General features: G+C 50.6%; 1 protein-coding gene across 3 annotated transcripts; it reads right to left on the bottom strand.

Moving 5' to 3' along the window:
• Positions 1-547: 547 nt before the first annotated feature.
• Positions 548-11,742, bottom strand: SRP9 (signal recognition particle 9). 3 transcript variants are annotated; one of them, XM_047848181.1, is made up of 4 exons: positions 11,541-11,742; positions 6,470-6,538; positions 2,394-2,546; positions 548-2,037 (listed from the first exon to the last, which is right to left on the bottom strand). In XM_047848181.1, exons 1-3 carry the CDS (start codon positions 11,610-11,612, stop codon positions 2,427-2,429), a joined length of 261 nt encoding a protein of 86 aa, XP_047704137.1. In that variant the 5' UTR covers positions 11,613-11,742; the 3' UTR covers positions 548-2,037; positions 2,394-2,426. The 3 variants fall into 3 exon arrangements, with proteins under 3 accessions (XP_047704137.1, XP_047704138.1, XP_047704136.1); XM_047848182.1 differs by having other exon boundaries at positions 548-1,800; XM_047848180.1 differs by lacking the exon at positions 548-2,037 and having other exon boundaries at positions 2,095-2,546.
• Positions 11,743-14,377: the final 2,635 nt, after the last annotated feature.

Below are 14,377 nucleotides of genomic sequence, written 5' to 3'. Positions count from 1 at the left end.
TGTGAAGGCCATGCCCACCTGGCGGTTGTTAACGTTAGGTATTTCTAAGGGCAGCAGGCGGTATCGACTGTAAAATTCTGCCAATCCCGCGTCTCATCAGTGACTTAAAAGCTGTGGCTGAGAAAGATTATTTTTAAGACAAAAGGTTGGCCGGCCAGGAGGCCCAAGGGGGAGAAGCCAACCCTTGACGGCAGAGAACACGTGTGGCCGACCAGCAACACTTCACAAGGTGCAGAGAGGGGGCCTTTGTCAGAGAAACACGAAATGCAACGATCTGACCTGCTAACTACATCTGGAATCTCAATCACCACGGTGACTTCTCCTGGCTTGTCTTAGCGTCAGCAGTGTTGGATCAAACACGCCACCGACAAGGTGCTGAAAATTCGTCCCCGGAAGCCGGATTACAGCGTCTAGAAACACTTCATGATTAAAAAAACAACAAAAAACGAACAACGAAGGATACGGCACTGTTTTCAGAACGTACGATGTTTGCTGTTTTGTTGTTTATGTAGTGTTTAAGAAATGCAAAACGTTTACCAAGGGATTCTCCTAATAACTTTATTTTGTGTAGGGACAAATAAACACAAGTTTTAGGTTCGAGGATTTCGGCTTCTCCCCACAGAAGAACACGCTCTGTTGCGGGCAGTCCTGTCTCACTTCCCAACTGCCAGAAGCAGCGTTTAATAATAGACACAGCTCTCGGCAGAAAAGGCAGATGCTGTCTCTAGAGAATCCTTCAATTAAAATTACGAAATAAAACTAAAGGCTGGCCATACCCTTTCCCTGAGAACTGTCCTCCTGCCGACAGCTCTTGTGACGGAGCTTTCCGCTGCGGGGACTGCGCTGAGGGCTTGAAAGAGGTGACGCCATTCAGCCCTCGTCAAGTCCCAGGAGCACCTGCGAGCCCGGTGTCCGAAGCATCCTGAGACCAGGGTCGGCGAGCAGTGGGGCCAAGACTGGAGGCCAGGGAGTCTGGCGGGCGTGCGCCCTCTGCTCTGAGCTACGAGGACCCCAGGACCCCGAATCCCAGTCTGTCCCTTCCAGGTTATTTTTACGAAGTACCGTTAAGAAGTGGAAGGTGTAAATGAGAGAAAAAAGATCCAAAAAATCCTCCAGCGACCCCATTCGTTCTAGGCGGCGGGGGTACCACAAACCCAAAATATCCTTTACTATTTGATGTTACTTTTCTTAACCAAGAAAACCACCTTGCCATCGACACAGATCTTCACAGAAAGCCATGTAATAAAAGGCACTGACAGACAAAAAAAAATTACTTACAGTATCACTAGGCTTATTTTAGACTAAATGAATATAGTATATGCCAGTCAAGAAATCAATAAATTCTTGAGAAGTTAAAAACTTCTAGAGACAACATACATCCATATAATATTTTATAGACTTCTCGGAAACATGAAAAAAGTCATACGGCTGACGGAATTTCCCAGGTTAAAATGTTGTTCGACACGACAAATTCCTAACAAAAAATATTTTAACATAGGAAGCAACACGCGAACATTTAGGTGGTGAAACTCGGGTTACAATTATACGATGGGTATCAAATAACCTCATACTTCTGGTTCAGCGGACAACATAACATCGTGACAGTCACACAACATCCTGGTGAAGGGAGAGACGGGCAGCGGTGGCGCAGACACCCGCAGACTTCACGGGTCACATCGTTAGCCCTTCTGAGAAAACACAGACGGGAAACGCGTGGCAAGGCCTTCTGGAATACGGTGGTCTCAGTACAGCAGTGACCGTGCGCTTGAAGGAACTGCGGTTGTTCTCGGGCACCGAAAGCTGGATTCAAAGCAAATATCTGCTCAACAAGCGAATGATACTACAAATCCTTTATGGTAAAAACTGCAGGCTAAAGCCGCAACGTTTTAGGTCAAGCACACTTGGTTCCATGATCACTTGGAGACACAGCTGAGACGCCTCGCCCACAGACAGGCTGCTGCTGTGCACAGAATTCCACTCACCGTACCCGACGGTGGTGGGTCCTCAACGACACAATCGTTATGCTCCAAAAGAAACCTATCAATGCAGCAAAATGTGTACGGTTCATTTTCTTTTAAAGACAGATTCACTAAATTTAAGGAAGAATGGGCTTTTATTGACAGCTCATTTTCAAATTACGGATACAAACTTAACCATGGAATAATTATGTATTTCGCCCAACATCGATCTGCAAAAAGTTTCCAACATAGATGCATTTCCTGTTCGATTTCCAAAAATAAATAAAGGCTTTCTACCCGAAAGCATTTACACTCCTAGCTCTCTAACGCAAACATTACAAAAAAAGTACAAAAAACGATGTCCTGCTTCTGAAGAGCCCACTTAGTTACATATTTTCTCTCCCGACACTGTTTTCAAATTCAAAAGATATTTACTTCCAAAGAAGGGTCATCTTCCTTCCAAACCATTCAGTCTGTTTCCATGGCAACGCTGCGGGATTCCTTGGCTACCATGAGTCGCATTAGTTGACTGTGGAATTTCTCAATCTTCTTGACATCTTGGGCTTGGTCTGTTCTATACACCAAACACTGTCAGAAATTTCAAAAGCGCACATTAACTCGCACATTAACTCTTAAAACTGGATTAACAATGTAGCAAATGTAGGATTGGGTACAAACCTGAGTCTTTCCTACCACATTTTATCCCATTCGCTCCAGAGGTCATACTAAGGCAAATACAATCATTTCTTTCTTTTTCTAATGTTTATTTATTTTTGAGAGAGAGAGAGACAGACAGAGAATCTGAAGCAGGCTCCAGGCTCTGAGCTGTCAGCACAGAGCCGACCGCGGGGCTCGAACTCACAAACCAGGAGATCATGACCTGAGCCCAAGTCGGAAGCTGTAACAGACTGAGCCACCCAGGCGTCCCAATACACTCAGGTTTTTAAGACCCCAGCAATTACATTCCTTTAGTATCTTACAGTATTCCCAACTCCACTGCTGTAAATTAAAAAAATGAAATGAACTCTATCAGAGGTGTCTCAAAAATGACCAATTAAGTAATAAGCTAAATCCTGCTGTGGGGTCTGATGAGGACTCAAGGATTGGAATCAGCTTCTTTTCCCCTGGGATCTGGTCATAAATAATGGAGTTATACTGGGGAAAGCATAGCAGGATCAGGATCCCTTTTCCCACCGCAAATGGGAGATGGGGAGGAGGCAGTAATGAGAATTTAAGAGAAAATCCAGCATCACTTGCTCACAGCTGGTCACTGCCTCAACTAAACCGCATAAATCTGTCCAACCTTGATGTGCCGAAGGGATGTACGATGTTTGATCCAAACCAAATTCTTCTCTGCTGTAAGTTACACTGTTCACCAGGCAGGTACTTAAGGCCTGCCGGAGGTCTCTCAAATACCATTTTTCCACAGTCTTCAAAAATATCAAATTTCAGCTGGCAGCTCTTTCCCTCATTTTGTAATAATAGGTCCATTTTTCTCCGGCCCATCTGAAGGGTTCACATGAGCCTTAAACAAAGGGAATGAACGATCCTGCAATAATGTTCATCAACGTAAGTAATCTACAGTTCGATCTTACCATCCCCAAATGGTCTGAATCCACTCTGCCCTCCAAAATCACTTACTGAAAATGTTTGCTCGCACATCGTGGGATGTGTGACAATCTCGTGATGAGGCCGTGAGGGCGAATGGATCTGCCTTGTCCCTCCGGTCTCACAAAAAAGATTTCAGATTCATAGAAGATGTTTAAATCAGTCATGGGAGGAGGAAAAACCGATGCACAAATGGGATTATAGAAAAGTCAAAGCCACATGGGGACAACAATAAATGTAGCCCAAGGCTGAGTTTGCGAAGGGACCGTTAACTATTAAAACGCATTAGCAAGGGAGGTGCGCAAACTTGTTTCAAGGGTGAGTAGAGACCAGATTTTTACCGCTGGAGCGGATTCCCAGATCTACTGTTCAGGAGAACGGGTTCAACTGTGTCTGCTTCCTTCCAAACACGGACTCTCAGCAATTTTAACAAAGAAACAAAAGACTGTATTTCGATCTGGTCACAGGAATCACAGGAGTGATGCATCAAGTCCTCCCCAAAACTGCCACCCGGGAGTCCTGAACCAGGCAGAATCACGACCAGAGGCGGAAGGTCCTCAATTTGTGTGAACATCAGTTCTGTGTTGTTTGCTGTTTTAAACACAGAACGCAGCAGTTTCCACTCCGTGCCCGTCACAGGGAAACGATACTCAGAGTGAACGCTCCAGGCTCAGGGACATGCGTGCGGCCCGAGAAGAGGCGGGGCAGAGCCGCGTCCTTCCCCACAGGTGGCTTACGGCCACACCCCAGTCAGGTAAGTGACCGCCGCCGGGGCGCTTCCAGGTCAGGAAACTGAGGCTCGGAAAACCAAACTTTTGGCCCAAACCTCTCCAAGGCTGAAGGGCCGGGAAAGGGCCGAGCTAGGATTCGAACACCTTGATTCCAGGTCTGACCGACTGCACCTCCGCTTACTTGTCCTGTCTCACGTTTCCAGTGACCTCACCCAACTTAAGCGGTTCCCGGAACACGTGGTGGTCACCCAAAGTCTGAATTTGTGCAACCCGACAATGGGACCTTCAACACAAATATACGATGCAAAAGTATAATACGTAACCGGAGACAAAAAGTGATTTCCAGTCACTATAAGATGTTTAAAAGAACTAACCTACGAAAAACATGTTTACCGGGGCGCCCGGCTGGCTCAGTCAATGGAGCGAGCGACTCTTGATCTTGGCGTTGTGAATTCGAGCCCCGCGTTGGGCGTAGAGAGAACTTAAAAAACTAAACCTTACGAAAACAGTAATGGAAAATAAACGCCTGCTCGCTAAGTACCCTCCGGGTCAAGACATCATGCTAACCACTAGCAACACAGGTAAGAATTCTCTGCTCCCTGTTCTCTCAGAAGCCCACAATCTACTACAAAGACAAATATGATGAAACAATGACGATACAGGACAAAGAGAGTGAGAAAGAAAAGCTGGAGGGAAGCAACCCTCTGAGCTGGGTCTGGGAAGAGAAGCATCAGTCTTGCCACACTGGGGCGGGGGTGGGATTCAGAGCTGCAGACACGGACACAGATCCCTCCGAAGCACGGAGAAGTGGGAAAGCTCACGACAGCCCACAGGTCCCAGGAGCCCCCAGGTAACAGAAAAGGCGAAGGGTGGAGGGGACACGAGGCTGCGGCCACGCGAGCAGCGATGGGGAAGGCACTAAGGTTTCTCGGCAGGGTCCTAATGAGCAAATGTGCGTTTGCAGAAGTCCCTCGGGACCACTGAGGATGAACTGGCGGCAGGCACACAGTCAGGAGACCGGTCTGGCAGGCTCGCCAGGTGAGGACGACACCCTGAACTGAGGGGAGGAGAGCGAAGACGGGGCCCTCGTGGCAGGACCTGAGACGAGGGCGCTCGGGCCGGTCATTCCCGAAGGCCCGGGCGAGCACGTGGGCACGTGAGAGGATCAAAATACACGCTCTTCGAGTGCAGAACAGTGCAGGTGAGGACGGGAAAGGAGGGAGCCTGACGTGATCCTAGGGTTTCCGAGCAGGTGGGTGAGAGTGTAACCAACCAAGGCCAGGAAACGGGAGGTGGCAGTCTGGTTCCACTCTAGATGGGCTAATTCCGAGAAGCACCGACGCGAGGATGCTCAACAGAGAGCTGGGCGGCAAGTCAGGAGAAAAGCATGAGCTAAATGTACAAATCTGGAGACAGGCCTAGACCCAGGCAGTCCTGGGCTCCGTGGCTGAACGGACCGCTCCAGAAGCAGTATGGAAAGATGGCCAAGGACAGAATCCTGGAGAAACCAATATTTATTACAAAGAGGAATGAAACAGAGAAGAGAGAAAAAAAAATAAAATGGAACAACAGATGCCAAAATAATTCCCACCGGAGAGTGGTTTCCTGTATCAGAGCAGCAGGGAGGTCCGGTAACATGCGAGCTGATGAGAACATGAGGTCTGAAAATGAGGGGCTGCTGACGGGATCTCACCCAGAGTAGCTCAGCAGACGAGAGTAGCTCAGGGGAGAGAAGCTCAGCAGACGGCCACTGGCGGTGGGGAGCAGTGGCCGGTGGGGAGCAGGTGGCAGGGGGCGGAGGGATTACTGGGATGTGTGCAAGTGACAAGACAGAGCAGACGGGGAAGGAGAGAGGGTGGACTATAAAGCCTAGAACCTGTGTTCAAATACCATCACCTTCTCACACGCTCATAAGGAGCGTCCACTTTGGGTCTCCACACTCCTCTCGCTTCAAGTCTGAAAGTAATTAAATTACACCTGACATACTGTGTTGAGGAAGGAAGTTATTCCCCAAAAGTCTATAAAGGCAGCTTCTAGAATGAGGTTGACTTTGGAACAAAATGCAAAGTAAGCATCCTAACAGGCGATCTGTATAAATGCTACGTAAGTAATTTCAAAAGGATTAATTCCAACAAGTCTGGAAGTATGCAACAAATAAAAATGTATACTTACAACTAAATCATCTGTTACTTTAATACACAAACTCCCATCAGAATGCCTATATTTGAGAACCACACGTGCCTGAAATAAAAATACACATTTAGAAACAGTGAAGTCAGAAGGCATTTTTCAAAAATAACTTAGTCTTCAGGTACGCTGAAAGCACTCTTTTAGAATTAATAGCCAAAACACCCAGAAGCATCTTTGCTATTACCGAAATGAGGTCGGAAAAGGTATCTCAGTCCATTCCTATCGCTACAATTCGTTTCTCAAAGACTTTTTTAAAAGCCGGGTATTTTACTTGCAGCCAGTTGGAAGAGATGTACTGAAAATTCCCAAAACACACCCACATGCAGGGAACGTCCAGGAGACTCTTCAGGTGGTTTGGCATTAAGAATACACAGACCTTTCTTAAGGGCGCCTGGGTGGTTCAGTTGGTTTAGGATACACAGACCTTTCTTGACTTACGATGGGGTCATATCCCAATAAACCCACCGTCAGATGAAAATATCATACATTGAAAATATCATGGGTGCCTGGCTGGCTTAGTCGGTACAGCATCTGACTCTTGATCTCAGGGTTGTAAATTCGAACCCCATGCTGGGTGTAGAAATCACTTTTAAGAAAGGGGGCGCTTGGCTGGCTCAGTAGACTCTTGATCTTGAGGTTGTTGAGTTCAAGCCCCACACTGGGTGTAGAGATTACTTAAAAATAAAATCTTAAAAAAATACATATCGTTAAGTCGAAAATGCATTTCACATACCTAACTTACCAAACGTCACAGCCTAGCGGACCTGAAACACGTTCCGAACGCTTACATTAGCCTCCAGTTGGGCCAAATTATCTAACACCAAGCCTATTTGATAACAAAATGCTGAACGTCTTACGTAATTTGTCAAACACCACACTGCAAACGATGCCTGCGTGGGTACAGAGGGGTTCAGAGCGTACCGGCTGTTTATCCTCTTGATGGCGTGGCCGATGGAGAGCTATGGCCCGCTACCGGCGGTCCCGGCTTCGTGGGAGCGTTGTCTGCTGATTACCGGCCCAAGAAAAGATCGAAATTCAAATTCGTAGCATGCTTTCTACTGAACTTATATTGCTTTTGCAGCACCGAAAACTTAACCAACGTTAAGTTGGGGACGGTCTATTTACTGAAGGGGACCCCACCATGCCACCTCAAACCTATCACTCTGGCATAAGGACTGACCCTAGCTCAGAGCAATTAGCTCTCTCTGCCCCTTCTGGCTACAAGCAGGACATAACTGAACCTTTGTAAAAGTGACATGAATTTCTTTTTTTCCAGTTTATTTATTTTGAGAGAGCCGTTCACGCACGTGTGAGGGGGAGGGCCAGAGAGAGCAAGGGAGAGAGAGAAGCCCAAGCAGGCTGTGCTGTCAGCATGGAGCCCAACGTGGGGCTCAAACCCACCAACATTGAGATCATGTCCTGAGCTGAAATCAAAAGGCAGATGCTTAACCGACTGAGCCCCCAGGCGCCCCGACATAAATTTCTAAGAGTAAAGGTGTCCCTCTCTTCCTTACTGGGAAAAGAGGGCATCGCAAACCTTACGACTCTCATTTACCACACATTCCCACAGCATACCCTTCTTCCCGGAAGTTCCAAACCCGCTTTCCTTTGGGTACCCTCCTTCCCACACTTTAGGACCTTGGTAAGACAGGTCAGAGGCCCCGATTCTGTCTCCTCAGTCACATTGCTTTGTGAACTCGTGCACATTCATGTGCACACGTGTCGGGGTTTTTTCCTCTTGTTACTCTGTCCTTTGTCGGGGTGATTTGCGGGTCCCCAGTTTTAAACACTAAACCTAAGGGGGGTAGAGGAGAAAGTTCTCCCTACCCTGCAATACCCACCACCCCGCCACAGAGGAATGATGGGAAAAGCAGTGGGAAAAACAGCAGACGGGGCGTCTGGGTCCAAATCCGTCTCAGGAAGCCCCGCCGCGGCGGTCCCTGCCATCCCTCCTCCAGGCTCTCAGGAGGCGGATTCGGACACAAACACGTCTTTATCATGATGGCACGACACGATGTGTTACGACAGAAAAGCAGAACTCTGTCTTGGAAAGAAGTCTCCATCCTCAACTTTTCCAAAATAATTCCTACATTGAGCACCATGCTACACAATTCCTTTCACTGCTCGGCATGCTGCGGTTAGACAGCCAAGAAAATGACTCACCTAAAGGAAAGCATCTCCTGACAGAGTTCACAACTTTGCTAACATTATTCTTTTTTAAGAATAACGAGAGAGAGAGCGCACGAGAGAGGAAGGGACAGAGAGGATCCCAAGCAGAGTCCACGCTGTCAGTGCAGAGCCCGACTCGGGCCTTGAACCCCTGAACCGTGAGATCATGCCCTGAGCTGAAGTCAGACGCTTAACAAACTGAGCCACCCAGGCGCCCCAGTAGGAACGTTTTTAAAATGGTTACAATGTAGAACCTGAAATCTCAAGACAATTCTGGAAACAATATAAAAAGGGGTATTAAGAGCTGTAACCTACAGCCTTTCCCATCATGCTCTCTGCTCTCCCAGGATTGGGGGACAAAAAGGCCACCACCATGAGATTTGTTTTGGTGAAGGGCAAAAGGGAACTCACCAAGCACTTATGTAAATTACAACTAGATTATCTTCGGACACCCGATTCTATTTATTGGGCTATTTAATTCCGTTCTGCATGTTTTAGATAATCAGCTTTCCAGAAACACAACGAAACCTTACAATGTACAAAGCATGACAACTATGTAAAGTCATCTCTGTTAAAAGAATGCTTGCTGGCTTCATGAGGAGAAATGAGAGTCACTGTAAGAGGGTCCATTTTGTAAGTTAGGGGGCACCTAAGACAAGCAGGTCAGACGCCACAAAGAAAGAAGAAGCCATCAGGTTCTTGTTTTCTTATCAGTTCAACCAAAACACCAGACAGAGGACAGCACAGATCAAATCCCACGAAGGCATACTCGGAGGGGGGGGGGGGATGCTAGAAGGGAAAACAAGTGATTTAAGTTGGGGGAAGGGGAGGTGTAAGAAGGCTTCCTGAAGGCAGCTGTGGAAATGCATGCCGTTCTGCTTCTAGGGAAGAAGGCAGGAGAGAAGCTGAAGCAGCTGCACGAACGAAGACAATTCTGGAAAGTCAGGGCGCCAGAGTGGAGGAAAAGCCAGAAAGACTGGAGAGGGTCAGACTGTGGACGGGGAGCCTGGACTTTCTCCGGCAATCGGTGTAAACACACCCTTTAAGCAGGAAACAGAGAAGTCGGTGTTTGTCTCAGACGGTGTGGCCTGAGTGAATGAAGGAGGGACCGGAGACACAGAAGGACCGACTAGGAGGCTGTTACGTGGTCCAGCGGGAACACCGTCTCCCGCGACGTTAAAGGTGGCGGGTGTGCTCACGGGCTCAACAGGTGGAACAGGACAGAGGGTTCCGCACGACCGGCTCCAGAGTCCCGAGGAAACGTCTCTTCGTCTTCACAGACCAGCAGGAAGAGCTCAGACTCGGGGTTTAGAGAAGTGGGTTCGAACTTTGGCTTCACCTCTTAGACCCCGGGCAAACCAGCTACCGTATCAAAGACTGTTTGTTTCCCTCCAGGGAGGGTCTTAACCACTCACATAAATCACACGCAGAAGGACCTGAATGGCTGTCACCTGGAAGGCGCCCAAGAAAACTTGGTCCAGCTCCCCCTCCGCACTCCTCCCCTCATCCCCATAAAACAACAAACACCTGCAGAAGGCTGTCATGAGGAGGCAGAGGTTTCCAGGGCACTGGGATTTTCTATGGGGTGAGGAGCTGAAAGGTTCCCCCTCCGGCCTCTTCTAGACTGGCCGTGTTCACAGCAATCCTCTGTAACTACCATTTTATTTTCATTTTCCCGACCCTGCTCTTGAAACATGATGGCTCCTGATGGGAACGTGTATGTTCTTTGCCCTGTTTTCAAACACTCTGGTAGCTGTGGGTACCGCTGGACACGAGTCCTGGGCCACACTGTCCCCGCAGCTGGAGCTGGAGAAGCAGCGTCCCTGCACACAGGGAAGTCGACCAATGGAAGAGCCAGGGATCTGGTCATAAACAACATACTCAACCCCCAAAACATCTAACCCGTTCCACCACCTCTTATCATTGCAACCTTTTACTGTAAAGAATGGGCTTTTTATTGTTTTACAGCTTCTTGCTACTTTTCTAGGTCTAGAAACCTAGCAAGCTTTTTAATTAGGAAGGAGCTATTTATTATTATTTTTATGTCTTACTTTATATTTGAGAGAGAGACAGAGACAGACAGAGCATGAGCAGAGGAGGGGCAGAGAGAGGGAGACACAGAATCCGAAGCAGGCTCCAGGATCCGAGCTGTCAGCACAGAGCCGGATGCGGGGCTGGAACTCACGAACCCTGAGGTCATGACCTGAGCCGGGATCAAGAGTCAGATGCTCAACCGACTGAGCCACCCAGGCGCCCCATTATTTAAACACTCTTTGGGTATGACAACAAAATAAATAAAATCTCCAGCGGAAGAAAAATCAAGACCCGAAGGCTTAACTTCCCGCCACTGGGACTTCCGTGCCCTTTAACGGTGACCTGACCTCTGGCATCTACTTACGACTTCTGTGGCGGTGGTGAACGAGCCCCCTAAACCCATCTGCAAACGCTAATGTTCTGGGGAAACGGTGCAAGCACTCTCACTTACTCAAGAGGGCACCGACCTCCGAAAGGTTAAGAACCACGATTCTAAGGGGTGCGGATGCCTCCCAACTGGGGGGCCTCTTTCAAGTGTCTCGGCGGGGACAGACAAACGTCCCGGTTTTATTTGCAGGAGATCGGAAGAGGGCACCCGGGCCGCGGCTGCAGGGGGAGGAGCCCTGCCCTGAGAGACACGTAAACCCAGCGAAGGCGGCGGGGAGGTTGAGGGCCCGGGGGCGAGGAGGGCATGCGCAGGGCCGCGCGAGGACCCCGTCCGGCCGCTCCCCGGGGAGGAGAGAATCCGTCTCCGCTCACCGCCAGCACCGGCCAGGGGGCTGGAGAAGCTCCGGAGGCCGCGCGGGCGGCAGGGAAGACATCCTGACCCGCGGCCCCGCCGGCGACTTACTTTCATAGGGTCGGCGAGATAGAGTTTCTCGGCCGCGCGGCTGAACTCCTCCCAGGTCTGGTACTGCGGCATCGTGGGGCCGCAGCGGAGCGCGAGAGGAGGCGAGGCCCGCGACCGCAGGCGGCGCGACCCGACCCACCTTCCACCCACCTCGGGGAGCCAGCGACCGGTGCGAAGACCCAGCGGCCCAAGATGGCGGCGCCTCCTCGCACCAACGCCCCGTCCCATTGGACGGCCCGGCCCGCCCTCGCCCAATGGGAAGGAGGGATGCTGCCAGGAGGGGCGGAGCCGCGAACGTGCGCGTCTGGGAGCTCGCCGGGAGGAGTCGAGAGCCGGGAGACAGGTGGCAGGGTGCCACAGCGCCCCCTGCAGGACTGGAGGAGCGGAACTGCGCGGTCAGGCCCAGGGTCCCGCTACCGCGGTGGAGCCGCTGGCCGGGAAGCGCAGGAGACAGGAGCCCGGAGACCACCGTGTCCGGCTGTCGCGCCCGCAGCCTAGCGAGGGAGGAGGAGACAGAAACGCAGGAGTACAACCGAAAAGTTTGGGGGACGGGCCTTTATGTGGCTCGCTGGGCCCCGGAAGAAGCGCGGTGGCCTGGGGGTCGCCGGCGCTCTAGCGGAGTGCGGGGTGCCTGGGACAGCCAGGCCCACTTCAGATCTGGGAGCAGGGAGTGTGCGGGTGTGTAGGGGCGGGGGGAAGAGAAGAAGCCAGAGTGCCCTGCGCCGGGGTACGAGATGTGTCTTGGCTCTCCAGGCAGTGGGGTGACGCTTGCTTTCACCAAGTTTGTTTGGTTATATTTTACGTACAGTAAAACACACTGGTGTTAAACGTACAGTCCGCTGCATTTTGACCAACGTATATGTCTGTATACCCATTGGTCAGTATGCCCAATACCACAATCAGGATCGGAGACCTTTCTTCATCTCCAGAAAGTTCCCTTGTGCTACCTTATATTTACTACCCCCCCAACACCCACCCCTGCCACCAGACGATCCCTGATCTGCTTTCTGCCACCATAGATGAGTTTTTCAATGCCTTTCATAGGGCTCCAGCTGTCACCCCGTACGGGGCAAGGAAAAAAGAGTAAGCTAGGAGGAGACTGGGGAAGACGGGGCGTTCAGTTCCGGGCTTGAGCTTCGGGACATCCAGGTGGAGCCCTCGGGTAGCTGAGCTGGTGTCTCCGTCAGAAACTGCAGGAGGGGTGTGAAGCAGCAGTCATCAGCAGATGGGGCATCAGGGAGCCTTCCTCGTGGGAGGACAGCGTGGGAAAAGGAGCCTAACGGCAAACCTGGGGAACAGCCACACGCTCGAAGGGTTAGAGAGACGGAGCAGAGCCCACAAAAGAGGCAGAGGGGAAATTGTCAGAGAGGGAAAAGGAGGAGGCCAGGAGGGTTTTTGACGTGAGGGGAGGAGCAGGTTCTGAGGAGGGACCAGTCAGTGATCTCAGGCGGCGGACAGGGCACAGGTGCAAAGACCCGAAACAAGTCGATTGATGGTGGTCGTTGGTGACCTAGGCCGGAGGGGCCGCGGTCAGCCTGCGGGGTCTGGGTGCAATTGATGGAAAGAAGCGAAGAGATGGAAAAGTGGAGGCGGCCGCTTTATACTCTATCAGAGCCTAACCATACACGGAAGGCTCACAATGTGGCTTGAAGACATTGGCGAAGAAAGAGTGTTTTGTTTTTTTGTTTTTTTTAAATTTTTTTATTTGAGAGAGCAGGGGAGAGGGGCAGAGGGAGAGAGAGAGAGCAGCCCCAGTGCAGAGCCCAACACGGGGCTCGATCCCACAACCCTGGGATCCTGACCCCGGCTGAAATCGAGAGTCGGATGCTCAACCGCCTGAGCCTCCCAGGCACCCCCGAGAGTGTTAATTTTTAAGATGGAAAGAGCTTGCGCCTGTTTGTAACTTCCAGAGATGGAATCGCACGAGACAGAGAGATGAAAAGAACAAGAGAAATTGCAAAGCAGGATCTCAAAGAGAGCGTGAAGGGGAGGGCCAAAGGTACAGATGTGTGACCGGGGGAAGGTTCCCCCCTGCCTTGCAGGGGACGGGGAGGGAGGAAATGGTGAGCTGCGTTGTCCACACTTTACTAACATCACTTGTGGGTAGGAAAGAGGGTATGATGAAGAGGAGGACTGAGGGCCAGGGGCCCAGTTAATGAGAATTGAGTGGAAGAGCCACCAAGAACAGAAGCGGGAGGCCTGGGGGGCTCAGCCTGTTAAGCCTCCGACTCGCGGACCGCGGGTTCGAGCCCTGTGTCGGGCTCTGTGCTGACAGCTCAGGGTCTGGAGCCTGCTTCCGATTCTGTGTCTCAGTCTCTCTCCCCGCCCGCTCTGTCTCTCAAAAATGAATAAACATTAAAAAAAAAAAAAAACCCCAGAGGAAAAAAAGACCATAGAAGTTGAGACAATGCCAGCTTTGCCCTCTGTCGCAGCGAGGAACGGAACGTCTGTCAGTTGCAAGGCGGACCTCGTCCCAGCTTCACGGAGACCACACCTTGTCACCTGGGTGACAGTACAGCAGGGATTTCCAAGGTGAGGGTGCCCGTCACTCGGCCTGGGCCCGGCCCCTGAAGAGAGAGAAATGCGGATGAGGAAGAGGTTAGACTTCCGTGGATCATTCCAGTGCCCACAGCTACACTCGATGCATTCTCTGAACCAGGTTATTTTCCCAGCTGTAGACAAGCGGCTTCCGGAAGGCTACCAGAGGAGTGCCCTCTGTAAAGTGCACTTGGCTTCATTGTCACACACACATATCTCATTTGGGTGTTAAAACAATCCCGTGAGGGGGGCCCTCCAGGCCTTATCACGACCCTGGAAATCTGCAAAGCCCAGAAAAA

Source organism: Prionailurus viverrinus, unplaced genomic scaffold (assembly GCF_022837055.1).
Source record: "Prionailurus viverrinus isolate Anna unplaced genomic scaffold, UM_Priviv_1.0 scaffold_53, whole genome shotgun sequence".
In the NCBI taxonomy this organism is placed as follows: Eukaryota; Metazoa; Chordata; class Mammalia; order Carnivora; family Felidae; genus Prionailurus; species Prionailurus viverrinus.
The sequence above is the reverse complement of the archived record's forward strand: the minus strand, read 5'-3'. Positions and strand labels throughout refer to the sequence as shown.

Excerpts from the sequence above, each read along its gene's own strand:
- SRP9 (XM_047848181.1), bottom strand. The coding sequence starts at position 11,612 with ATGCCGCAGTACCAGACCTGGGAGGAGTTCAGCCGCGCGGCCGAGAAA. Across the intron at positions 6,539-11,540 it reads ATCTCGCCGACCCTATGAAA|GCACGTGTGGTTCTCAAATA; the intron begins GTAAGTCGCCGG and ends TTTTTATTTCAG. Across the intron at positions 2,547-6,469 it reads AAGTAACAGATGATTTAGTT|TGTTTGGTGTATAGAACAGA; the intron begins GTAAGTATACAT and ends AATTTCTGACAG.